A 27,658-nucleotide genomic window follows, 5' to 3' on the forward strand; every position below is an offset into this window, starting at 1 on the left:
GACATATTTTATAGAGCAGGAGATGATCTTACAAAATATATCATCATAGACAAGTTGGAAATTAAAGTATATACTATTACAATTACTATAAGTATATATAGTATACTTAGTAAGAGTAGAAAAAGCTTCGGGCCTTGCCCATTCACGTCTACCAGAGTGTAAGCATTTGTTCTAAGTTTTTGATCAGGGTGTCTATACCCGAAAAAAGGTCTCACAATTATGATAATTATTATTATTACAATTTGAGGATTATTAGTATCTTCGTGATTGATTGTGCAAAATTTACTTGGCGCGCTTGATTTATCAATTAGTTGTTTAGCATGTGGTGAGGAACAATCATGTACAAAGAAAGGGGTAATCCCAAAATGGTAAAAAATATTTTGTGTGCAACTCGAGCGAATTGTCTATTACTCACTCAAGCATTAAAAACACTCATTTCGTTCGTGCTTTAAACTCTGAAATTGTCCTGCAATGGCCTGTGCAATTGACAATTAACACACAAACCATGATGCACATTATACTAAAACTTGTCAGCTTATGTTAATATAGAAACTAACCTCATTTCCGCATGGAAATTAGTGCGTGAAAAGACTACATAGGTATCTTAGATGAAGAATGAGCGAATGAGTAAAAAAAATGAATCACAGAGTGATAGTGAATCGAATAATACTTAATACATAAATTTAGTACTGTGATATCCTGCTCTGTTTAAGAGAATTGTCACAGTTGCGTTGTTTTTTTTTTTAAATAAAAAGACCTTGAGATTTATATTAATAAATTAGGTATTCATAATTATTTCATTACATTTCATGATATATAAATAGGTACTAGTAATTCAATAATGTTTAATTAGCATTATTAAGGTACTAAAAAAAAATACAAATGAAAACTCTCCTTACTAGATCGAGAGTTGCATAAACTAAGCAATAAAGCAATTGATACTTTGAATTTGATAGTAATCACATGCAATCATAATTCATAAGAAAAACGAGATAATACTCTCTTTTAGATAAGAATATTTGATAAAATTGAATTTAGATCAATAAAAATACGAAATAAATGAATAGCTAAACTGTTTTGAATATAGTTGAACATACCAACTCCTTAAAAATGGCTGAGTGTAGTAAAAAAGAAAAAATTGAATATTTAAAAGGGAATATTACCAGTTATCCAAATTTTCCTAAGCCTGGAATTTTATTTCGGTACGTGTATACAAAATTTATAACTATTACCAAAAAAATTTAATTTAAAATTTATAAAAATTTTAGAGATATATTTGCCCTATTAAAAAATCCAACTGCTTTCCGAATTTTAAAAGAATTGGTTGTGGAATATGCAAAATCTATTTCACCAAAAATTGAAATTGTTGTTGGTTTAGAATCTCGAGGATTTTTATTTGGACCATTGATTGCGTTAGATTTAGAGATTCCATTTGTACCAATTCGGAAAAAAGGAAAATTACCTGGAAAACTCGAGTCGATTGAATACACATTGGAATATGGTAAAGTAAGTATGAGTGAATGAATGTCTAATAAATCTTTGTAAGATATATTTTTTAAATGAAATAATTTTAAAAATATGTAATAATTTTTGGATCGCAACAAAGAACGCGTTAAAATATGGTAGTGTGATCGAATTAATTTTTTGAATTTTTTAATTCTGAGTTCGAATTATGATACAAATTGAAGAAACTAAAATCGAACATTTTTTGATGGTCGGAAAGGGTCCAAAAAAAATGGTAAAGTGGCCTAATCCGGTCTTTCGCCGTCAGACCGGGTCAGACACCGTCGGATTGAGTTAAAAATAAAAGAGCTTTTAATAAGTTTAGGCGCCATAAAAAGACAAAAAAATGATCTGCGAATGAACCCGATTGGTCCATCAATGTTCCGACAAATTGCAAAAAACTATCGATTTTGTTCGAAATTTCAAAAATTCATAACTCTTGTTGTTTTAAAGATTAAAAGCTGAGATTTAAATATATTGTAGCTTTTGTGCCCATGAAGTATCACACACAGAAGTTTCAGCAAGATCGAATGTATACTTTTTGCAAACCGCAGCTGATTGCAAAAAAAAAAGGACTTTTGTAAAATAGCCCTAAAAAAGTTGTGGTGGGGTAACGCGCTATTTTTTTTACGTGATCATATGCTTCAATAGTTAAAGAAATAACTCAATCCGACGGTGTCTGACGCGAAAGACTGGATTAGGCCATTCTACCATTTTTTTTGGACCCTTTACGACCATCAAAAAATGTTCGATATTAGTTTCTTCAATTTGTATCATAATTATCTACTTAATTCAATTTTTTTCTCCGTACTCAGAATTATCTAAAAAATGACGCCATTTTTTTTTATTTGATCACACTATGGGAGTCTAGAGATTCACTCACTGATCTCCGAAGTGGCCCGAATATATTTGGAGATATTTATTCAAATATGTAAATACTAAAGTAGAAAGTTCATTTCCAGTGGATATATTTACAAAAATTAAACAAAATAGATAAATAACCGATTAATTTATCCATTTAATAGTTAATAATTGTTGTTCGTGCTTAAATATAAAATCAAAGAGTCAGTAAGTGCATTATAAGTAAATATAATTTTCTCGCAATAACAAGTAACCTAGCCATTTAAAATATTATACGAAAGAGAACATTTTTTATTTTTTTACGAATCGAAAAATCTAAAGATTGTTTTCAATGCTGGGCGTGTGTAAAACTTAATTTGTCTGAAGTTTCAAAACTACAATTAAAAAAAAAAACTTCCCACAAATGCAGTTTTTTCCTTGTAGCCCTTTCCAAACTGAATTTATTTTCTTGAAACATAGCTAAGAACACTCTCGATCCATCGAACAAAAACAAAAATCGATTCATCCGTTTGGGAGCTACGTTGCCACAGACAGACAGATCGATACACATAGCGGATAAATTTGTAACACCCCTCTTTTTGCGTCGGAAGTTAAAAACTCGAGGTTTAGTAACCCTATTTTGTGATAAGTAATCCTTTTATTTGGTAATGGGGTTATTACATCTATATTTTATCCGGACCTAATAACAGATATTATTTGTATTTATTAATTTTAGGAGATATTTGAAATTCAAGCAGACCAAATAACGACTGATCAACGAGTATTAATTGTGGATGATTTGTTAGCAACTGGAGGATCTTTAGCAGCAGCTTGTCAATTAATTGAAAAATCGGGTGCCAAGGTATCATGCTGTTTAGCAATTATGGAATTGGTGGATTTAAAAGGTCGTGACAAAATTAATGCACCAATACATACTTTAGTTAAGTATTGAAAGTAATAATATGATATACGTACGCTCAATCCAAATTTTTTAATTAAGATATATCATAAAGCTTTTTGATGTTTTTTAATAAATCCGAATGACTTCAGAATTTTTTTAAATAAATTGCTTCAAAAATGAATATTGCTTTAAATAGCTAGTAAAACATTCCAATATGACATTCCCTTTGCCATTTTAAAAGTTTTAAGCTATTTTTAAAGCGTAAACAGACCAGTCATTATGAATTATTGCATCACATGAGTTTATATTAAGATTATTTCCAGGAAACGTAGTAATGATTCAAAGTAAGATTTCAATCGTAGAGAAATTTAGCTAATCAATTTTTGTGAAAACATCTAAGTTTAGGTATTTTAATAAACGTTTACAAGATTTAAACGATTAGAGGTCACAAAACTTTTTTGTCAGACGTTGTTCCTGCCAGATCAGTAGTTTTTTTAATTACAGTGGGTAGAAATTATTTTACCATACTAAGTAAGAATTGTGATATTAAATAGTATAACAAAATAAGGACGTTGTAGGTTATGCAAGATCAATGAGATCCGTGGTTACCATCCCGCATATTTTACTTAAAGTTTACGATAATAACCAATTACCCTCAGAGAGTGAACTTCAAACTTCAATCAAGTTATTTTCATTGCTGTCTATCTTCATCATCATCTTATATAGGAAAAAGAGCCTACATTTTTTATGCATAGTCCGGGAAACGAATCTGGAGCAGCCCGCGGGGCAGGCGAGCATTCTACCACTGAACCAACCATGTACCAAAAAAGTAGTATCTTGTTCCTACTTAAGATGATGATGAAGATGGACCGCAATAAAAACATTTTGATTAAAGTTTGCTCTTTGAGGGTAATTGGTTATTAGCGTAACCAAAGTAATATAAGCGGGATGGCAACCATGGATGTAATTGATCTTGCATAAAATCAAAGAGAAATTGGAATTCTACACTTAAAACAAAGAACAACTATTAATTGAAAAATTACAAATTTCCTTCCATTAAGTGTCAGTATGCCCGTCTTTCAGAAAATTTAACAGAGTCGCTATTTTGACCATTTTAGACTCAGTGCTTTTAAGCTGAGAATAAACGAAAATACGTTATTAAAACTTCCTCCTTGTGTAAAGGACATATTTTCAAATTTTTAAGAGAATGGTAAAACATGTATATTCTTAGGAATTATCTTAATATAAAATTGAGTGTTTTAATATTACAGAACAAAATTTTCAGATGAAATACGACAACAGAATTTAAGCCTTTGTGCATTTTCGTTGTACGAGGCGCTTAGTCTTTTTTTTGTGGTTTACAATAAGGTGTAATTAAAATACACCATGCGCAATATGGCTTCAAAATGCAATCAATTCATAAAAATAATCGTTTTGATCTAATGACTGTTTTAAACTATAGCGTATTCGGTTTTTGTCCGATGCTTGATATTTCGAACGAATTATTCTTTTAAAATTTTGGCAACTCTGGTCATTGTCACGATACTTTCGGAATGATATCTTGAGTACTTGGGTACGTTCAATATTACCACCGACAAGCAACGACGGAAACCGAATTCGCTAATTAAAAAAATTATCAAAAATGTACAAAGAAATTTTGTGCCTTAAATTTTTAATAATATTGTAAATAAAAATTTTGTTAAATATATTGTTATTTTGTATAAATATTTTGTTTTTATTAACTTTAAGTATCCATTATGAATGGACTAACCCAGATAGCAGCAGCTAGGTGTATTTTTGATCACCGAATTGTCTCAATACTCAATAGGTCTGATAGTTAACGGGTTAAGTCCTGGCGCTATATGTTTTGGTATATCAATTAAAAACTAAACAATTAAAGGAAATGAGGTGCTCTTCTATCCAAACTTATTCGAACAAAAGCAATACCTCTTCAATCTGATACTGCAGCATGGTAACAGTGGATCCTGAAAAATAAGAACAGTAGGAAAGTTAAGGAAAGGAAATATGTCGATTTATCATGCATTAATTTTCGTTATTGGTACCTTTTTTACGGTCATTTTTGAAAATTGTTAGAAATTTTGAAATGTAAATCCTTAATAGATAGGAGTTCTTCTTGAATGCTTTTGAATTTGTAGTCTCAGAGATCTGAATTTAGTAATTCAGTAAGGTTCAGTAATCCGATATCCCCCCTCCGCCTTTTCCACATCGCTCCATACTCTTATGATAGTACAATCACTTAAAAATGGTATATTTACATACATACATGAATTTTTTTAATACAATTCCAGTAATCCGACTCTGACAAAAAATTCTGAATGTATTCAAAATAACCAAACTTACAACATCCTCCAAACAAACATTTTTATTTACTTTATCAAAGAACAGAGAGGAGTTTAAGAAAAGTACACTATCAATCATAGGCACATTCTTTATTATTCTCAAATTTTGTACAGGACATACCTGAACAAATGCTCAATAATCAAGGGGTCAGACCTACAGACGTCAAAAACATTGCACACCGTAAATAATTTCTGTCGAATCCGTTGAGTTATCCACAACATTTTTTCGAAAACGGACGGTGGAAGTTCCGAATTTTTGTGGAAGTTCAATTTTCCGAATAAATCAATTTTTTTTAGAAAGGACTGCCAAATTCATATTAAATTTACAAATAAATTTAAGGTTACTAAAATTAAACAAAATTAAAAATTTCGAAAAATCTTTTATTGAGAGAAATTAATTTTATTATGTAAATAATTACAAGGTCGTTATTATAAAAAAAGTATTCGAATTTTCTGAGTGATAGAGTTTTCTTAATGAGGTAGCATAACACTCAAACTAACAGTTTTCTGTAAATAAAAATATAATATTTTATATGAAATAAAATTAACTGTTTGCTATTATTTTACCTGTAAATCAACAATAGTGTCTGTCCAATCTAATTCAGCAATTTTTGGAATGCTTTGAATTATTACATCACATACTTTTTGAATATTTTTTTTGAACATTATCAATACGTTTTCCACACTCACTTTTTCACCAGTTGATCGCCAACAATCATAATCAGTAGCTAAAGCAACAGCCGCATAACAAAGACCTGCCTCTTTAGCTAAAACAACCTGCAATAAATATTAATTCAAGAAATTTAGTCATAAATATCACCAAATCTTGAAAATAAATTATTTTAGGCTGAACATTTTGATATGGCGCTTGGTGATATACCGTGCGATTGCGTTCATTCACTCACCCACGGGTTGACCATACATTTAATGAGATAGAGTTAGTGCGGATCTTCGGGTTTTTTGGCTTTTTGGTTAGCCCTGTGATTGCGTTTTTGTAATGAGTTTTGTTTTTGTACCGAGTTGTTTTGATATGTAACCTCGCTAGAGAGTCAGTCAATTTTACTTTTAATTGTTTGGAATGCAAATAAAATTTTTTATTTATTTAATTTTGCGAAATAGTTTATATTACAAAGGTTTAGTACAACGAAAAAGTAACAAGCACCTACTTAAAAAATTGACAATAAAATGACGAAAAAAGACAATTACGTTATAGTTTTGTTAATGATTATTAACTTTAATTGAAGTTAAAATAATGGAAGTAAAGATCACTTAATCAAAACCACTTTTGACCAGATTCATTGGACCTACTTTTGACTGACATAACAGTCAAAAGTCAAAAACAGTCAAAAGCCTGCGATTAAAAGTGCTTTTGACTGATTTTGCCAGTTAAAAGTAGTTTTGACCGGTTAAGAGTTTTGACTGCAACATATACATTAACTGCAATCCACAGATTTCTGATATTGGCGAAAAATTGTTAAGAAGGAGTTTGTAACCTTTCGGCAAACAACAGAATTAATCGCGTGCGACTCGGATCGATGGGTAATTTTTCCAACCACTGTACCTAAATTTTCAGCTTATAGATTACGTTAACATTTTTTAAAAGCAATGTTAGATATGGTGGGAATTAAACCCATAACCACTGGCATACTGAGCTAGCGACCTACTAACTAAGGGTACAGCTTCTATAATGTTATACCTTTACAAACGAAGATAACTAGCCTTTACTTTGGACATTTACGAATATATTTTAAAAATTTTAACATTTTTTAACATCAATGTTAAATATGATGAAAAAAAAGTACACTCAAGTATTTCTTATTTAAACTTATCCTACAACCTACCTCAGGAACTGTAGTCATATTAACGATTTCACCACCCCATTGTTGGAACATAAGGCTTTCTGCTTTGCTAGAAAATCGAGGTCCTTCAATTGTTACACACGTGCCAGTAGGATGAAATGGCATATTCAATTCTTTAGCTGTTTCAATTAAAACATCTCTAGTTTTAGGACAAAATGCAGGCTCCATTGGAATGTGGCATAAACCATTCGGTGAAGTTTCTGCTCCATCATACAATGTTTGTGCTCTTCCTTGAGTTCTAAATGAGTTTTAATAAAATTAATGCTCTTCAAAAATTCTGTATCAAGAATCATCATTAAATATAGTAGCAAGCAGAGGAATTGCTTCGTCGAAATATTTTTGTTAGCATTTCGTTTTGTTTAGCACTGTTTTGTACAGTTATCTAATTACAAAGCTACAATACATTTCCATTAGTCTAATTTGATATAATTGTCAGAATTTTTAAGTAAGTTACAAAAATCAGCTGAAGAAGTTGTAAAATAAAATGCCAAGGAAACATTGATTAATTTTGAAAATCTAACATGTTCTGATTATACCGTCCAAGTTCCCAAGAATTAGTATCATTGATTTGTTATCTTAGATAAGAGCAACCAGAATTTTACAAAATTAAAACACGATTTAATAGCCACTACGTGTAAGAGATAATCATATTACTAAACTTTTCATGTAAAAACAAATCTCAATCCAATTTTAGTGTAAGATGCTAAAACAAATTGTAAATTATATATTTCAATTCCTCTCCTTTCTTCTATATTCGACAGCGATGTTTAACTACCTATCAATAAAATTATCTAGAATGACGATATCACCAGGTTTAATTTCTTCTCGCAACGAACCAGACGCAGTAGAAACTAATACATGTGTACAACCAACTTGCTTTAATGCTGATATATTAGCTCTATAATTAATTTTTCCTGGCATTATAGTATGTCCTCGGCCATGGCGTGGTAAGAGTACACAATCGACACCTTTAATTTTACCTTGGATTAAAGGAGCCGAAGGTTCTCCGTATGGTGTTTTAACTTGTATTTCTTCGCATGTTTCAAAAATATCAGGATTATTTAGTCCAGTACCACCAATTATTCCTATCTAAATAAATAACACAAAAATTAGCTTAGATAACAACCTAATTATATTATTGTCAAACTAAAGAAACTGGCTGAATTTGCAGAAAAAAAAGCTCACACCACAGCGTCGCAAGTGGTGAATCAACATTAAAGCGATAAGTGACAAAACTGCTTAATGAATTTAATGAAATCGTGATTGGCCTTTGTTAGAAAATACTTCAGTCATACTACGAGTTTTTTAAAGCGAACCTCCAAAAAGCTGCTCCTCGTAAAGAACCGTAAAAGTTTAGTCAAATGTCAGTTATTTATTTCCCGATTTATAATTCCCGTATAAAATATCGAACTACATCAGCCCGCGGGGTTCACATTATTTTTCGCCTTCGCAAATTTGATTTTTTTTTACATTTTATAACTCTAACTTATTGCCCTCTCTTCTGGTCCATTGACTATCCACGTTTTTGAATGTCCGAGAATATTCGGATAAGTAGCACACTTATCAACTTTTATTTTATTTTTAAAGATCTGTCCAACGATCGGTTCAAAAAATTTCTGTTCAAAGCGTTCAGCAGGTACTATACTAACTTGATTTCTTTCAGATTTTTGAATCGATTAACTGAATAATCAATTAAATAATAATAAATCAACGGATGCTCAAAATTTTAATAAATTTGTAAAATGACTCGCATTACTCACTTAAGTAGAAAACTCTGAAGTTTTTATTTCATTTGGACCCGATTGACCTATGATGCTCATTTACGAACTTGACCTCACTTTTTACGTCCTGAGTACGCTGTAAAAATTTCAGCTCGATATCTTTTTTCGTTTTTGAGTTATCGTGTCCACAGACGGACGGTCGGACGGAGGGACAGCCGGAAATGGATTAATTAGGTGATTCTATGAACACCTATACCAAAAATTTTTTCGTAGCATCAATATTTTTAAGCGTTACAAACTTGGGACGAAATTTAATATACTATGTATATTTCATATATACATGGTATAAAAACTATAATCTGTGATGACGATAATCAATCTTCTACCGCTTAGGCTTAGGATATGAAAAAATAAGCAATTTTTTGATACTATCACATATTTTATTAGGGAGTATTTCACAAACAACATGCTTATAAACAATATATATAGTCATACCTTTACAACAGTCATTTTAATTATTGTCAACACGTTAAATAATAACAATTCAGTTAAAAATATTACAATTAAAAAGAGTTTGTTAAATTGAGAAAAGGATATCTACAACGAAATGGAAGATATAATCAGTTAGACCTTCATATTATCTTATCTTATAACCTAACTTTTAAACTTTGATATCAGCAACAATAAATTATAATCTGCGTTCAGGAATAAGTTGTTGACATTCAGGGAACAGGATATCGTTCTATGTCTATAATAAGTACTTTTCATAGGATGTTCTTTTTTGATTTTGTTTACACATTTTACACTCGGTAAAAATAGAAAAGGATATTGCTATCTACTATATTATAAGACTATCTTTTACTACTTATATCGAGTGTAAAAAGTGTAAGCAAAAAGAACATACTTAATTGGGGAAAGGGGCTATGTTCAAATCTGTGCGACTGTGACCACTGTATACACTGGGTGTCCCAGAGTAATGCAGTATGCACGCTTTTGTTGCATCAGGTAGAAAATAAAATTCTAAGATGAAAAGCCTCTTCCATTTTTTGATCAGATACAAGGATAGTTAGTTATTAATTAAAATAGGCTGCAGCCAATCAAAAGCGCGATTAGCGACTTATTTGTCATGGCTTTTCGAGAAAAATAGAAAATTAAAAAAGTTATTATAGTAACTTGTTATTAGTTTACATTTTGGCAGCAATTTGGAGTGTTGCAATGAATTCATTAGGGTAAAAGTGCTACGGTAAAAATGAACAACTTTTTTCCACGCATTACAACACTCCAAATTACTGTCAAAATGTAAACTAATAACAAGTTGCTATAGTAAATTTTCTATTTTTCTCAATAAGCCATGACAAATAAGCCGCTATAGCGCGCTTATGGCTGTCTATTTTAATTAATAGCTAACTATCCGTGCATCGGATCAAAAAATGGAAGAGGACTTTTCGTCTTAGAATTTTAATTTCTACCTGATTAACAAAAAGTTACTTCTGGTACATTCTGTATACACAGTCATATGATTTTACCGATTTTAACGCTTAGATGTCAGCGCTACGAGTACAAAAAATGTAAACGATACTCTGTAATATATAAAAATCAGTTGATTTTTTTTATAGAATAAAAATATTAAAGATGCCTACTTATTATACATCTTAATGTGCTGTTCCATATTTGCCCCCCGAGTCTTTTATAATTGCGATAGTTTTCCTACTTTTTTATATAAACTTTGTAGTTTGTTTTGTTGTATAATTAAGGATAAGCGTGAAACGATTGCTTTCTGGAATCATTGTCACAGTATTTACAGTAATATCGGAACATATTCACTGCACAGAAAAATCTGTGATACTTTAAAAAATATCCTAGAGAATACATTAAATTATAAGTATGAAACTAGAAATTTTAAAAATTACAATTTATTTGCAGATCTGTTTTTTTTTTAATTCAATTTTCGTGTTTTGCAAAATTTTGTTCAGTAAAGTATATTCTATTTCTTTATTATTCATATGTAATATGTACATATTACAAGTGAAAACAAACAACTGACTGAGTTAATTGTTGAAATACCATGTATAGACAGTGTTGATGACGCAGTCATTTGTTTTTTGACTTCACGTGAGTAAAAAGAAAATAAATTTAAAAATGTCCATTTTTAAATAGCCACACACACATAACTGATATTCCCATGTATACTATAAAATTTGCACCTATTTAGTTTATATGGAACACTTTTTACATTTAAACTTTTGTTCTATCTCTAACGGTTTACAAGATGGGTCCTACGGACCCAAGACCCAGTTGACCTTTATTGCTCATTTACGAACTCGACCTCACTTTTTACGTCCTGAGTACGCTATAAAAATTGCAGCTTGATATTTCTTTTTGTTTTTGAGTTATCGTGTTGACAGACAGACGGACAGGTGGACAGACAACCGGAAATGGACTAATTAGATGATTCTATGAACACCTATACCAAAATTTTGTTCGTAGCATCAATATTTTTAAGCGTTACAAACTTGGGACTAAATTTAATATACTATGTATATTTCATATATACATGGTATAAAAATCTATGTAGATACTTTGGTTATTAGTAATATTCGACAACGATAATTATACAATGATGATGTTCCAATTATGATAATAATTGGATACCACGAACAGAACCGGAATTCAAGAATCATAGCTGGATATTAATTTCTATAATAATAATGGTAATATTGACATATTGTTATGTTATGATGATTCTAATAACATATTAATGCATATTATAATACCATATCATTTTAAATAAACGTAATTTGCAATGTCACTATAATATTTTGTCAAGGTCAAGCAAAAAGTAAATATAGTTTTATTAAAAAATTCACGAGGAACTCATAAATCTTTTTATCAACTGAATTATAGCTAAACACTGAGATCGAATATTGTAAAACATTATTTTTTGACTGTAATAAAATTAAGATAACACATTTTATAAAAATGCGGACTGAAAAGTTAATTTACAATTGCCCCGAATGACATTTTTCAATGCTTGCCTATATCAGTTTGTTTTCCTCCTGCAATTTCTGACATCAATCTTTTTAGATCTTCATCCATGCCATTTATTCATCCCTTCCAAGGTATATAGATTCATGTGGACCAGAAGTTCAAGAAATTTTAGTTGCAATGTAAAATTTAATTTAAAAAGCGGGGAATTCTCGAAATCTTTTAGAGGAATTATGAAAATGTATGTTGAGAGCTCACCTACACGCTCTCGATTGAATTAAATTATTACATTAAATTTTATATTGCATTTAAAGATTATTTTGTACTTTTTGACTCATCTTTACTCAAGTCAAAGCTTAATTTAGTTTTTAAAAAAATTCAATTGAAGATTACATACCTAAGTGAAAATAATAACTAACCGAGTTAATTGTTTAAATATCCTGCATATACTTGGATGACAATTTTTGAATTGTATATAATTTTTACAACTGTTCAATTAAAGATATTTTTATGTATGTATTATTTGATACATAATATGTATTAACGTTTTTTAGTCTACTAGCTGCCCGACTTTCATACAAAATGTAACCCCCTGAAAATTCGCCTTAGTCGGGGAAAATTGTAGAGAGTTACGAAATTTGATCAGATTTGGTTCAGTAGTTTGGGAGTTTATCCCAAACATACATCGTGACACGATATTTTTATAAATATTATATTAGCTGCATTTACCTGAACTGATTGCTCAGTATAGCTCGTTGTGTCTAGATTTTTAAGGGTATCATTGAGTCATGATCGATTTTTCTCATTTACCAATTCAAAATCACTTTTTAATAATAGAACACGCTGTTTAAAATTTACTTTTCTTTCTCTTTTGTTCGAAATGAACTAATTTTATCAATACTTCTTAGCGTTAAAAACTTTAGACTAAACTGAATACATTCTCATGTAAATATTGAATATAAGTATAAAAATTAACATAATTATTTACCGGCGCTCTCATTTATCCAATATGTTATCTCCTCCAACCGAAGTACATATAAGCCCGACTCAAATTCACGAGGATATATGAGGTGTTCCAAAGCTGCCGCATTGGAGTAGCAGAATGATATAGAGGATGAAATTCTTAGAAGAAAGCTCCTTTACAATCTTTGGATGTAATATTGACCAAATGGGGCTTCGTTAATTATCGTTTTTAATTTTACATTTCTTGATTAATATTACTCAAATTGAAATTTTTGAAAACAACCGTGAAAGTTGTAAAAGAATATAAAATGGTTTGCAATTGTCTGTATTTGTTTGCAAATACAAAGTTTGAAGTTATTCGATAAAAACAAAAAAAAAACTGTTTTTTAAAATTTAAAACGTAAATATATTTTTAAATATTAAACAAATACCGAGATGATATATTGTAGTTTTATTTTCTAATTTGGTTATAATACAAATTTCAATTCGACTAATATGAATCTTGTAAATAGAATATTGGATTCAAAAACTGCCAAGGAACATTTTTCTTAGATTTTCGTCTATATCGATCGCCTTTCTAATGCGATAATTTTAGACCACCTGCCTGTATGTGAAACTTTTTACTAAAAGATTATGCCTTAGTAATTTTTTTTATTCCGCACATTTCAACAATTTATTTCCAAGTTTCTTACCAAAATTCCTGAAATGTTATGGCTTCCCAGTATATGGACATCCTAACATGTCGTCTCTTGGGCTATACAAACTATAATTAATAAAAGAACGTAGCTGTTATAAAAAAAACCAAGTAGATGATTGACTTCCGGTAAGTATAAATACAGGTATTCTTGTCGCTGTATCAGCTATTTTTTATAATAAGTGAACATATAACATAACAATGACAGTAAAACAAACATTAATATTTTTGTTGATTGTAGTAATTCTACAATTACTGTATTGTCAACTAAATGCAGTAAGTTTTTAAACATTCAAATCCAATATGAGTTATTTGTTAGTTTGTAATCAATCGCTATTGCTTTTTCAGTCACCTTTAACAGACAATAACAATGAAAATTTGGAAAATCAGCATATTACAAGGTAAGTTTATTATGTAAACATAAAAAAATTTTTTTAAAAAAGTCTCATATTTCATTTAAACTTTCTATCCATAAAACAAAAGCATACATAATTTTATTTTCGAGCGTCTCATCGTTTGGTCTATCGTTAAATAGATTTTTAAACATTTTCAAAATTAAAAATCTTTAATGAAACTCCCTTCCATTCTCAACAAATGTTCGAAATTATTTTTCGTTGCAAGTATTGATGGAGACCCACTAAGTTGGTTTTTATATTGCTTGATTTTAAAGTGAGAGGGGGGAGGGATTCCAATTTTAAAGGAATAAAAGTTACATCACATATTTTATTATATTTTATCCTATAATATTCCACTGTAAATTTTTCATTAAAAAATATTGAAGAAATAGTTTCAATATTCTTGACAACTGAGTCCTAAAAATTAGTTTCAAATTTTTGAAAAATTGCTCGATTTGGCATTGTTTGAAAATCTATAATCGATCTAATTTTTGTAGTAGCAAAATTTGATTCATGGCAATGTTGTAGCAAAGTTGCAATTATAATTAATTTTTTTTACAATTATGTTTTCCTTAAACATTCCAATTATCTACATTTTTTAAAACATATGTAAAGGTAGTTTAGCATTGACGAGAGATCACCTGACACATTTTGAACCTTTTCCGAAGCAGCTGAAGTTTTCTATTAAACGTCTATTATTTGAAAGGAAAGAGTATTGTTGAAGCATTTTCGCCCACCCTAATCCGAGTTGGTGAAGTTTTTTATTGATTCTTAAAATTTACTGTTTACATTGTACCAATCTCTTAGAATGGCTAAGCTGAAGTTAACTGCATTCTTTTAAATGGCGAATACTAACGTTATCAATTATTTTCGATAAGTAGGAAACGACTTTTTAATTAAAGTTCATATTTTATGAGATATCAAGAAAGGTCTTCGTGTGACTTAATTTAACCAAATGAAACATTTGTATCACAAATTTTACAAGTCATGATAAACAATGCCCAGTTTACTGAGCACAAATATTTTTCGCATTTGGCTTTTACTACTGTATTTACTAACAAATCGGAAGGAGTAAAAAGTTTTTGTTCAGCATTCTGTACACCAGGAGTCAAGAGGTTAAAATTAAAAGCACTATTTCTGTTACTCTGTGATTTTAGTTTTTATTAATAGATTTTTTGTTTCTTAGATTTAAGAGACAAGATATTGCTTTCAATGGGGAAGGTGAAGATACAGAATACAGTACAGGCGTTTCAACCGACGAGGAACCTGGTATTCTTGAAAAATTAGCAAATTATGCAATGCAATTATTGAAAAAATTCGTACAGTGGATGAATACTGAAAACTAAACAGCTTGGCGATTCGTAATCTGCTGTTCAAGATCATTAAAAACCAGTATCTTGTAATGGCAATCTTATGTGGAAATTTTGATCATGATCCGTACATTTTTAATTTTAATATTTTGTATAGTCTAGATTTAAGTATTTGGTTTTGTATGAAGTATTATTATATATAATTTATTTTATTTTAATATCACGAGTTAAACCTATTTACCAAAAATATATAAATAAACACCTTTTACCTTAACTTTATCCCATATTTTTTAAAGCCTAAAACATTACAAAAATGTTTAAGTTGATTTAGCTTGGATATGTTATAATACACTGACGTTAAATTTATGTATTCATCAAAGGTAATGTTGACTTCTTCGTTTCAAAATAAACTTGATCAATGTACAAAACACTCAAATAAAAAAACAAACTCGATTTCGATAGCGTGTGTAGGATTTTGAATATAGTCTGTTAGCCATAACTAACCATCGAACTATGTTCAAACCTCAACATTAAACGACATATCAGATAATACAAAATAAAATTAAAATTTTTGATTTGATTATAAATGGAAAAACATTTTATTCAACGGTGACACAGTGATCACACTATCATGTTCAATCTTGATTCATTTGATTATGAACTGCTGGAGTGAAATGATGACACTTATTTTTACTTTTCACTTCAATCATTTTTATTATCCCTTAATTTCTTGACTTTCTGCTTAAGTCGCTGATAGTTAACATAAAACCGTGAAGCTAACTTTTAGAACCATAGAAAATTTAAAACATTCCTTCAATCGCAACCATTTCCTACCCTTTTTTAATATTTTTCGTAATTAAAATAAACTGAATCGACATTTAGATTGGGATCGAATCAATTCTCGGCTAGCATAGTATAAAACGGCTGCCTAGGTTGCCAAGATAATGTTTACACCCTAACTCCTGAGTTCATAATTTAAACAATCCCTGGCTCTTTGGAGCCACGAATAATGTTGTCAATGATTTAATTTAGGCAAGGCTCTTCTGATCGAGATTAAAGCTTCAATTTTTTATTACCAATCTGACAACAATCCTCTAAAAGGCAGATTAAAAAAAAATCATAAAATTCCCAATGGAGGAGCGCGAGTATTAACCCCTAAGGTTAAGGTATAGTAAAAATATCTAATTTAAATTCTTCCTAGTGTACACTTGCCTGTACATTTTGATTAAACAAAAAGTTTCATCAAATTTAACAATTTTTATAAAAATTCACATAATCACCTTTCCAAATTTCTCAGTTTGCTTTTCTGAAAAAGTTATGCCTATTCATTGAAATAAAACACACACGCTTTGTACTTTATAAACATATTTTTATTCAATTACAAATTTTTTGTATACAAAATCATAATTTAATACGAGAAAAGGTTTGCGATTAATAATACAAAAAATGTATAATTGAAATGACATTAGAAAATACAATCTACTTTTTGGTTGCTGCACCAACTTTACTCTTTTTGGTACCGCGTACTTTCTTCATTCTGTTCTTTCTTTCTTTACGTTGTTTACGTGTCTGTTGTTTCTTTTCATATAATCCATGTCGTTGTAACCTGTGTTTTGGTTCAAATTTCTTTGCCCAATCTAAGGTATCATAAATTAAAGCGAAACCTGTTGATTTACCACCACCGAAGTTTGTACGGAAACCAAATACAAATACAACATCAGGTGTTACCTAAATATAAAAAGTTTGAATTGAAAATCGATTTACAGTAAAGTTCCTTATTTCTATCGAAAAGTAATTAAACCAATACTAGGATTTACTTAAATGGTAAGACGAAAAAAATAGAAAATCAAACAACAGCCGAAATTTAGCTCCTTCAAATCTATTTACACTGCTTCCGCAGATTTAGACGAAAATCAATTTGATTTGAAAAACCGTGTCTTTTGAATGTTTGCAAAATTATTGCTGTTTTGTCAGCACTTTCGAAAGCAAAAATAATTTTATCTAAACGATTAAAAAGAGATCTACAAAAATTAAATGTGTATTCAAATCGAGGCATTAAACCATATAATACCGAGTTTTAGAAAATTTCTTGCCTTTTCAGAAACTCTGAAAGTAGTATTTGAATAAATAGGATTTGTTTCGAAAACAAAGAATTGGGTGAATAATTCAAAAGATTATCGGATTAATTATTGAGTAATTTCAAAATAAACTCGTTATTAAATTCGGGGCGCAGGTTTAGCCTTTAGCGTAGATATTTACAAAGCTGTTTAGATGTTTTTGTCGAACTTAGCGAATTCGTCGGAAGGCTCTGACTTTTGAAATTTTAAAAACACGATTACAAGAATTGGTCTATTAATTGATTATTTATTAGGAAAAAAGTTGAGATACAAATTCCAGATACTTACTTTGTACATTTTAGCTAATTTTTCTCTAATGTCTGATTTTCTGACTGATGGTTGACCAGGATGGAGTACATCACATACCATTTGTTTTCGACATAAAAGTCGGTTGGTCATGAATTTTCGCGTACGAATTGTGGCTGTACCTTCAGTCTAAAAAAAGAAAACATTCATTATTAAAAACTCAAGCATTATGTGATAACCTTTAATTTATTTACATGCATCTCAAGCTTTTCATAAACCGAATTAACCTCAAAATGGCCTGGCTTGAGTAAACTAGATTCTAATGAAATATTTACATAAAGTGCAAAATCATAAGCCACTGAGTTACACGAACTTAAAATTTTATACAAACACAAATTTAACACATTTTAATTTTTTTTTGATTTTCATAGGTTACATTATTAAAGAAATAGCCACATGAGAACATTTTAATGAAAATAAGAAATCATATTTTCATATTGAATTAATAAATAGATTAAAGATTGAAAAGATACAATTCGATAAAATTACGTACCATTTTGGATGTTCAACACTTTAATTATTTTATATTAAACAGAATATCTAAAATTCGCCAATCGGCTCCGTGTAAAACACGACTAAAAAAGAATATTATCTATGGTGCGGTATACTCTCTACACATTCGGTGTGTATGTATAGTTCATAGAGAACATTTATGTTTTGAAATGTTTAAAAATTATAAAATACAAAAATAATATTTAAAATATTTGAATTGTATACATAAAACTGCAAAAATTGATCTTCCATAAGATTTGAAGAAATTTTCTTGAAGTATTAATTTATAAATTTAATAATTAGTTTTGAATATATCAGTGATTAGAAGTCTATGATCCATCAATACTAATAGTATAATTTCCTACAATACAAATAAAAGCGGGAATAGCTATAACAATAAATAACATAACAATAAATTCATAAAATATAATTTTTAAATATTAAATTATAAGATGTTTAGAATAGTTTTTATTCATCATTCAAATGTTTTATTCAAAGTGTAATCAACACTGTCTATTCATGGTATTTCAACAATTAACTCATTCAATTGTTTGTTTTCACTGGTCATTATACTTATAAATTTAAAAAGTATAACGTAAGAATAACATAAAAATCTTAATTTAGATTTTCGGGGTGGAAACAAGAATTAATTTATCTATGACAAAGTTAAAAATATTTTATTGTTGCTAATAAGCGTTAATTACCTAATGCTTACTTTTGTAATATAGTCCTTAACAATTTCATAGCAACTTTAATTTTTAGTAAACGGTCATCAACTTTGAATTGAATATTTTTTACGTTAAGTTACTTTTCGTAGTCGATGGAGGTCAAAGGTCGCATCAAAGTTTTTCAACTACGAATTTGTATGTGCTGAAGTCAATTTACATAGTGAAAAAGAGTTGACCCATCCCTAGCCACCACTCCATGAACCATTTGGTTTAACCCATGAACCATTTGGTTTAACCCATGAACCAACTGTTTAAGAACAGCAGAAGAGCTTTGACGCCGACGGACTTTAGGTTGGAGAGGTCGTCAAAGAGAAGCTGGTTCAAGTAAGTCCATCTCCTCATGACAAGAGCTGGGCAGTGACAGAGAAGATGAGACATTGTCTCCTCCTCCTCGTGTAAATAGGTCATTTTTTGGTAAGCCGCATGACCGTTTTCGAGTTAGCAATTGGACTGTTTGGAAAAATGCACAAATGGATGTTTTTAAGGCTGAAAAACAATGTTAACGCGTTTATTGCCGGTCGCACGATATTATAATATATCGCGTGGTTGTTTATAATAAATTATACTGGCGGTAGAATAGCGGTCGCTGCCCTAAGATTATGGTTTTATTTTGACTAATTAACGTGTTACAATTGATTTTAATAAAAGTTCTTAAATAAAATCTTTAAACATCGTTTGCTTAGGATAATTTTTGGGATTCTCTGATAACTCCATCACATAAAAATATGTGAGTAAAACTTCGGCTTATGATAAGCCCCTTGTCTGATTCTGCTATAGATTTGAGACACCATATTCATACTGGACGAATAAAAATATTTATGAGAAGGTGTATAACTTAAGAAATATTTTAAATACAAAATAAATATTAGATTTTGTTTACAAATGTCTGTTGCATTCCTATAATTTAGTCGATTGACAAATAAATATAATTTTGTTATATTTGCAGATAATAATAAAAATGGGGTTAAAAGGGTTAATATAACATTTACACATTTTTGTATTTTTAAATTAAATCAGATTTATGTATCGTTTAATTATAGAAATTTGTCTATGCTATTTTCTACTTTTTAAAATTAATATGTGGATTTCATGTATTTTAATGGGTTTATAATGGCGAAAACGTGTTTAAAGGTGATAAACACACACACAATCATAAAAAAAAGTAATTTCTACATTCTCGATAAAAATCATACACCAGTCATTTACCAGATATTTTTAATAAAAAATTCAATAAAAAATTTCTTGGTGTTTGTCCAAAAGGTATAAAGTTGATTATGAAAAATATGAGGAACAGTGGACTGATTCGTTAATTCGTAAGACCTTCAAGCAACCAAAAACCCCAAACAGCAACATGTTGTTTGCGGCAACATGTTGACAGACATAACTTGCATTAGGCAATCATTGAAGTAGAGCAGTGTTTTTTCCCAAATTGAGCCGTTTTCGAGAAATCTTACTCGAATGTTTTACTTGTTATTTCTAATCTAGCTAAACTTTCGAGATGAAACTGCTTATTTAGAGAACATTTCTAATTGTACATAATAATCCCACTTACCCTCTTAATATTTGTTTCTCTGCATTTTCTGGCAAAAAAACAAATTATATTAAAAAGTGGTTAAAGAAATTTGCACAGTTTTTCCGAAATTGATGAAAAACCGTAATCACTATATTAATGCAGTAACAACTATAATATTCAGTAACTCTTATTTCCCAGGATTCCGAAGCCGAAATGTGGTCGAGAAAAATGCGAAAAAAACACACAAACAGAACACAGATCATTAATATCTTCATAGGTAACACCAAACTGACTTTCTATGAAAAAATTCTTGATATTTCTTCGTAAAATTCAATTACTTTTGGATTGCGACAAATTCTATTAGATACATCTAACTGCAACATATACGATCTAGTCGGCAGTGTACTCGCCCCTGTTGTAGACCTTTGGGAAAACTATTCCTGACTCTGTTAATTGAATCTTAAGAGACTGGTTTTTTATTCTTATTCATTATTATGCTTCTTTCATATTATTTTGTAAATCTCCTTACAAATTGCAAATCCGAATCGACTTTTTCTCCCGTGTCTAAAGGGATTAAGTTTCGTTTCGAAAATTCATTTATATTTTTATTACGTTTTATTTCTACTATTTTTTAAAAAATAAATTACCTAACTTTGCGTCTAATTTGTAAAACAAAAAAAGAAATAACATCCACCAAATTAATTGATGTAGGTACGTTGAATATGCTCGTGCTCATTGTAAAAAAAAAAGCGGATAAAGAATCCCTTTGAGAATATTTTTTAATTATTATAGGTAGGTTTTGAATTATAAAACTACAATTCTTCTATGAAATTGTATAATTGTTGTTTGTATAACATAACATTTTAGGAATGAATCTAAGCGGAGAAGGGTATACCACAAACACTGAACTTTTTGGTAAGTACTTTACACCTACTCTCTGCTAAGAATATAATTAAAACTAGCTCGACCCGTGAAGAATTCCGCTCACGTAGTTATCGTAACCTGAGGCTTCTGTGAATCTGTGGCCAAAACAACAAACAACAAATTTCGTAGAAAAGTGGTGAAAAAAGTAAAAAGTGCTTAAATTAATGTTAGGAGAACATTATATATTAAAAATAGTAATTATATGTCTAGAGTATTATTAGAGCGTCTGTAAAAACTACCATGTTTGCCTAATAATGTCTTGAGTTTTATGTGTCTAGAGAGTATATTAAAATGTATTTTTTTTCTAATTTACGTGAATTTTCGTTGGACTTTGTATCCGTGCAACCAAGAATTGGTCGAAAAAACATTTTAAGCCTCTAAAATCTTTGAAAGAGTAAGCGCTCCTAAATAAAAATTTCGTTTCTCGTATTTAGCATACTCAACTCAGATTAGTCCAAACACCACTATATAATGTAATAATGAATTCGAATCAAAGTGAGAGGTTTCCAAACAAAATATTTTCTAATAAAACAAATATTTGGATAGTTCATACAAAAACATTGCTGGTTGCATATAAATACAAAATAATATGTTATGATCTGGAATTGAATACAAAGGCATTCACGTAGGTACCTACTACGTATATTTATCGTAAAATATAAACGCTACATACATCTATATCGTATAAAATATTAAATCTGAATTGCCGTGAGCAACAAATTATTGTTTATTATACGCAGGTAGGTGTATGGTATTAAAATGGAATTCCAATTTAAAAAAACAATTTTATTGTTTGATTATTATTTTTGAATATTGTTTGAGATTTTAATTTTTAATTTTGTTATTTGATAATAGATATGTCAAGTTGTTAAGCACCTAATATAATAAATATATGTTTAGTTGCTTATAGTATATAAAGGAAAAAGTAGGCCATTATTAGGATATCCGATGAACCAAGGTAGGTTTTGACCAAGAACATTCCAAAAATTTTTAAAAAGGTAAAAGTCACAAGATTGTGCTTCATTCAGGGTGTGAGATTTCCACCCGTTTCGTATGCTAAATATTTGCGTTTTTTAACACTGAAATCGATCACTCATTTTTAGCAAAACATGCACAGTGAAGTTTTTTTCTTATGAATCGATTAATTTCGGAGGTATTGGCATTTGCAGTTAAAGTCTAAGCTAAAACTATCAGAAGGGTTTTCCTTAACATTTCTGGACAAAAGTGTCATAAGCCATTTGAAAGAATATTTTGAGGCAAACAATCTGATTGTTAAGTTTTGCTTGCAGCAGTGATATTACATAAATATCATCAAAAAATGAGAACTCTAAGATATTTCAAATTTTTTCACTTAATTTTCGTATAAATACGTATTTCAACTACATTTTAGCTCAATTTGAAGAGCGTGTAGAAATGCGCAAGGCTTTAAAAAGAAATGCGCAAAGCTTTAAGAATTTAAACGAAAAGCGAAAAATCACTCACGACACCACTAAAAATCTCATCAAACATAGTCCAAATCTTATGAATCATGCTCTATCAGAAGGGCTTTCCTTAAAATTTCTCGAAAAAAGTGTCGTCTTTGAGGCAAACAATCTGATTTTTAAGTTTCGCTTGTAGCAGTAATATTACATAAACATTATCAAAAAATGAAAACTCTAAGATATTTCGTATTTTTTCCTTAATTTTCGTATAAATACGTATTTCAATTACATTTTAGCTCAATTTAAAGAGCGTGTAGAAATGCGCAAAACTTTAAGAATTTAAACGAAAAGCGGAAAAGGAATCACGACACCAATAAAAACCTCATCAAACGTCCAAATCTTATAAATCATGCTCATGTACCCTCACCCTTCCATGTTTTCCTTCGATTCAGTGCATTAGTCCATATTTTTGGCGAAGATATGGATAAAAACAAATGCAATCAAATGAAACGTATTTGATGACTTTTGACAGCTTTGAAAAATTCAATTAGTGTAGGCATAGGTAGGAATTCTATGATGTTTTAACAACTTTTTAACAGCTTTTACTCGAGATTAAGATCGTTTCCTAGGTTTTTTTTAGCTAGAAAATATGTACGTAAATTGATTGCCCCCCGTACGTAAATTATGGTACGAATTTTTGAAAATTTCTTATCCCACAGTTTATCCCACATTTACTTCCCTTTTCAAAGTAGGTATTCTTTGATGTGTATAGGTATTCTATATGGTAGGTAGGTATTATTGTGAATGTGTTAACACATATCACTGAATTCATTACATACTATTTATGTTTCGAGTATTTAAGCAGATATAATATTAATATCTGCATTGTTGTGGACTATAATAATTCAAGTAAAATATTAAATTAAAAGTACTTAAAATAAAAATAATATGATTCGAATTAGTTTTAATTTTTAATATAAATATTGGAGGCTATTATATTATTTATATAATGTTTTTAAATATCCCAAGTTATCTGTCTGATGTCTCATGAAGAATATCTTATAAACCATAACTAACTAGTCAAAAAATAGTTTGTAGACGGCAGGACAGCTAGACTTTAGGATCCTTTTTTTATTATGGTAAAGTCATATGTCTACCTCACATAAAAAAACGTAAGACGTAAGCGTGAGCGTTAAGCAAATTGAACCAATCATATGTCTTTTGTCTTACGTTTTATCAGTTGGGAAAATGAAATGCGTGACTAAAATTCAATGGCTAATTTGCTTACCTCTTACGTTTTGTTATGTGTCATGGCCAATATTCATTTTCCACAATGAAGTGTAAAAATATATAAGAAATATATAGAATCGGTTAAACCACATGCTCTTATTTATCAAAAACTGTAAAATTCCATAGGAATGACTCGATTCAAGCCAGGTATATCTGCCTGTCAAGATTTTTTGAATTTTGATTGCATAAGAAAAAGACTGCATAAAATACTGAAGGCTTAGAAAACTATATTATTTATTAGTTATTATGAAGTGTTGGCAGTTTTTGAGAAAATTTAGAAAGCCCTACTTTTTTTTTACCTGACTCCCTAACAGATATTTAAAAATAAGTATATGGGGATACACAGGGCAGAAGATAGGTATCCCTTGATTCAGATAATATCACATAAGGTTCCTTGAAAACTCATTAGATACTCTTATATTACCAAGTAAGATTATTATAGATAAAAGGGTACCGCTTTTTCAGTTTTCGATGGGTTTTCTGTATAGTATTTATAAAATTAACGTTAATTTAAAAATTATGTTTTTAAATTTAACTCACAACTTTTAGATATGAATTATTTAAAATTTTAATTAATACTTTTTATATTATAATGTACCGGGCAGATCTATTGAAAACCATTTGCACAAAGAATTCCGATTCAAAATGATATCTGTGTATTTTCGATCCCGACAGGAAGGTGTAAGTGCACCCCCTTAATATCTCCAAATCTGAAAATACATGAAATTTATTTCAATTTCACTAAAATTAATATTATCCTTGAATATAAGGAAGCTATCTGGGGTATTGGCATTGTATCACTCTCCCCTAAGATAATGCGTGAGAATATCAACTACATACGATAGAAGAAAATCTTTCAAGTGTAAGAAATTAACACGAACAATTTTAAACTTTTAAAAAAATTTCCGGGACCAGGACTTCACATTTTTGAAACCTATAAGGGTTCGGTTAATTTTGATCACAAATTTGAAAGTATGGTCCAAATTTAGTAGAATTACATACTTGGTTTATCAAAATTGGATAAAATTTGGATTTGATAGAGCAAAATTAAATTTTTTGGATTCTGATGACGTCATAAAGTTAAAAAATTTGACTTTTTTGATAACTCAACCAAATTTGATTTGATCTTATTGGAATTTTTTTTTGAAATCCACTATTTATGGGTCATGCTTTTCAGTTGTGAAGTCAGTTTTTCGCTAGCTATCATTTTTGTGCTTCATTCGAGAATCAGGACTCCACATTTTTGAAATCTATTAGAGCTATATTAATTTTGATCACAAATTTGAAAAGTATGACCCAAATTTAGTACAACTACATACTTTACTTTAATTTGATCATCTTCAAATGATAGATGATCAGATTATACTTTAATTTGATCATCTATCATTTTTCAATAAATTTAAAAAGTTTATCAATTAAATGTATAGACTCTTTAAGGTAAAATGACACGAATATGGCGACTCTTCCCAATTTTGCCTTTACTCTTATGTTAAATACTATCAGTATACGAATTTTCATCAAAATCGTTACAGCCCATCCCGATATATATAAGGCGCAACCTAAATCCTTGCCATCAGCGCTATATGTACCCTCGTTACGGCCTTGATGCTCATACATCCTTAATTATATCTTTGTGAATTTTTATAGAATTTTTCAACAATATTAATCAATTTATGCAAATTATTCATGCGTTTATAAACTAAGGTAAGAATATTTATTTTACTGTACAGCTGGACATAAAAAAAGTTAAATTACAAAAAACAAAATAAACCAAGGATAAAAGAATTCTACGCTTGATGGATTCAAGCTTTTCTTTTTATTAAAGAAAACCACACGCATAATAAAGTCTACCAGAGTATAGAGTTATATAATTTTACTTTAATATAATGTATATTATAGTCAAATAAATAATTCAAATCATTTGAAATAAAGAACTACTATACATATTTGTATAATTTTGTTCAATAAAAATGAATCTAATAGGATTAGAAAAAAATTTGATGCAATAAATCGAATGGGATCATCACTCTTTGCTCAGTATTTCAATGTTCACCTGGTTGCGCCTTATATATCGGGATCGGCTCTAACGATTTTGATTTAGCATTCTATAGGTGAAAGTATTATTAAAATCGGTTAAGTAGTGAACTCAAAAATGACGGTTTCAATTTTTAATGGATTTTTACTTTTGGTGCGGAACCTTAATTTTTTTGAAATTAAAATATAGCCCATTTTATTTACTGATAATGTAGCATTCTATAGGTGAAATAACTTTTAAAATCGGTTAAGTAGTGACCGCAAAAAGGACGGTTTATCTATATTTTCATACAAACTTTCATCCCCTTTCATCCCCAAACTTTACTCTTTTAAGGGATGAGTTCCGAAAATTCCTTACTTATGAGACACCTGCAGTACAAAATCAATATCTTCTCGAAATTCCAAACTTCTATCATTAGCGATTCAGGCTGGGCGTCGATATATCAGTCGCGACATTGCCTATTCCCCCTCTAGATTATTTCCCCCGTCTGAAATGTTTCTGATTTTAAATAATATACAAAAAGAATCATTTTGAAAAAAAAAATCATCAAAATCGGAGCTGTCTTTAGTAGGAGACTCCTTAAGAATGGCTATTCCTTTATCCGACTACTATAAAGTATTTTGGAATTTTTAGTCAATTATGACATTGATCATTTTAAAAGAATTGTAATGTATGTGGATAGGTATACCTATAGTACAATTTTATTTACTTTTATATTGCGGTTGTTAAATTTAAATGCACAAGTTGAGTAGTATTTGAAATGGCCTACATTATATTGAAGTTTTCTACATACATCCGAGTATCATTTATTTCTACAATAAAATCAAATTGATTCTAAAATAGTATTTTGGTCAATATAATATAAAAAATAAAAAAAGTGTATTTCCAAATTACGTAAGAAACTTATGGATTTATGTTACACCCTCCTACGAAGTGTAAATTCAGGCAAAATTAGAACTTTGTTAATTTTGAGTGATCAGAGCTGTATTCTTTTGCATTGTCAATTCAACAATTTATATAAATTTACAATATTATAAATATCATTATTTGGTGATAGAGCAAAATTAAATTTTTTGGATCCTGTTGACATCATACAGTTATTGGAATTTTTTTTGAAATCCACTAATTTTGGATCATTCTTTTCGGCAGCGATGTAATTTTTTTGCTAGTACCTAATTCTTGGATCAGAACTCCAAATTCTTGTAACTTATTAGAGCTAGGTTAAATTTGATCACAAATTTGAAAAGTATGACCCTAATTTAGTAGGATTACATACTTGTTTTAAAAAAATTTTCAAAATG

At 29.6% G+C, this 27,658-nt stretch overlaps 3 protein-coding genes across 5 annotated transcripts; 1 reads left to right on the forward strand and 2 right to left on the reverse strand.

Annotated features, from left to right (window-relative positions):
- Window positions 1-953: 953 nt before the first annotated feature.
- Window positions 954-4,901, forward strand: LOC123299116 (adenine phosphoribosyltransferase). The gene is made up of 3 exons (XM_044881356.1): window positions 954-1,202; window positions 1,269-1,506; window positions 3,080-4,901. The coding sequence occupies exons 1-3, from the start codon at window positions 1,111-1,113 to the stop codon at window positions 3,293-3,295; spliced, it is 546 nt and encodes a 181-aa protein (XP_044737291.1). The 5' UTR covers window positions 954-1,110; the 3' UTR covers window positions 3,296-4,901.
- Window positions 4,902-5,099: 198 nt separating this feature from the next.
- Window positions 5,100-9,967, reverse strand: LOC123299115 (S-methyl-5'-thioadenosine phosphorylase-like). Of its 3 annotated transcripts, none has more exons than XM_044881352.1 (5): window positions 9,851-9,967; window positions 8,239-8,552; window positions 7,446-7,701; window positions 6,172-6,381; window positions 5,100-5,229 (listed from the first exon to the last, which is right to left on the reverse strand). In XM_044881352.1, the coding sequence occupies exons 1-5, from the start codon at window positions 9,950-9,952 to the stop codon at window positions 5,161-5,163; spliced, it is 951 nt and encodes a 316-aa protein (XP_044737287.1). In that variant the 5' UTR covers window positions 9,953-9,967; the 3' UTR covers window positions 5,100-5,160. The 3 variants fall into 3 exon arrangements, with proteins under 3 accessions (XP_044737287.1, XP_044737290.1, XP_044737288.1); XM_044881355.1 differs by lacking the exon at window positions 9,851-9,967 and adding an exon at window positions 9,680-9,828 and having other exon boundaries at window positions 5,106-5,229; XM_044881353.1 differs by lacking the exon at window positions 5,100-5,229 and adding an exon at window positions 6,018-6,111.
- Window positions 9,968-16,913: 6,946 nt separating this feature from the next.
- Window positions 16,914-18,601, reverse strand: LOC123299117 (40S ribosomal protein S24). Its single transcript, XM_044881357.1, has 3 exons — window positions 18,448-18,601; window positions 17,937-18,083; window positions 16,914-17,259 (listed from the first exon to the last, which is right to left on the reverse strand). Exons 1-3 carry the CDS (start codon window positions 18,448-18,450, stop codon window positions 17,011-17,013), a joined length of 399 nt encoding a protein of 132 aa, XP_044737292.1. The 5' UTR covers window positions 18,451-18,601; the 3' UTR covers window positions 16,914-17,010.
- Between the last annotated feature and the right edge of the window lie 9,057 nt (window positions 18,602-27,658).

Source organism: Chrysoperla carnea, chromosome 4 (assembly GCF_905475395.1).
Source record: "Chrysoperla carnea chromosome 4, inChrCarn1.1, whole genome shotgun sequence".
NCBI lineage: Eukaryota > Metazoa > Arthropoda > Insecta > Neuroptera > Chrysopidae > Chrysoperla > Chrysoperla carnea.

Excerpts from the sequence above, each read along its gene's own strand:
- LOC123299116 (XM_044881356.1), top strand. The coding sequence starts at position 1,111 with ATGGCTGAGTGTAGTAAAAAAGAAAAAATTGAATATTTAAAAGGGAAT. Across the intron at positions 1,203-1,268 it reads AAGCCTGGAATTTTATTTCG|AGATATATTTGCCCTATTAA; the intron begins GTACGTGTATAC and ends TAAAAATTTTAG. Across the intron at positions 1,507-3,079 it reads ACACATTGGAATATGGTAAA|GAGATATTTGAAATTCAAGC; the intron begins GTAAGTATGAGT and ends TATTAATTTTAG.
- LOC123299115 (XM_044881352.1), bottom strand. The coding sequence starts at position 9,952 with ATGAAAAGTACTTATTATAGACATAGAACGATATCCTGTTCCCTGAAT. Across the intron at positions 6,382-7,445 it reads ATATGACTACAGTTCCTGAG|GTTGTTTTAGCTAAAGAGGC; the intron begins GTAGGTTGTAGG and ends TATTTATTGCAG. Across the intron at positions 5,230-6,171 it reads ACACTATTGTTGATTTACAG|GATCCACTGTTACCATGCTG; the intron begins GTAAAATAATAG and ends CTTATTTTTCAG.
- LOC123299117 (XM_044881357.1), bottom strand. Across the intron at positions 17,260-17,936 it reads AATTAGCTAAAATGTACAAA|GTAACACCTGATGTTGTATT; the intron begins GTAAGTATCTGG and ends TTTTATATTTAG.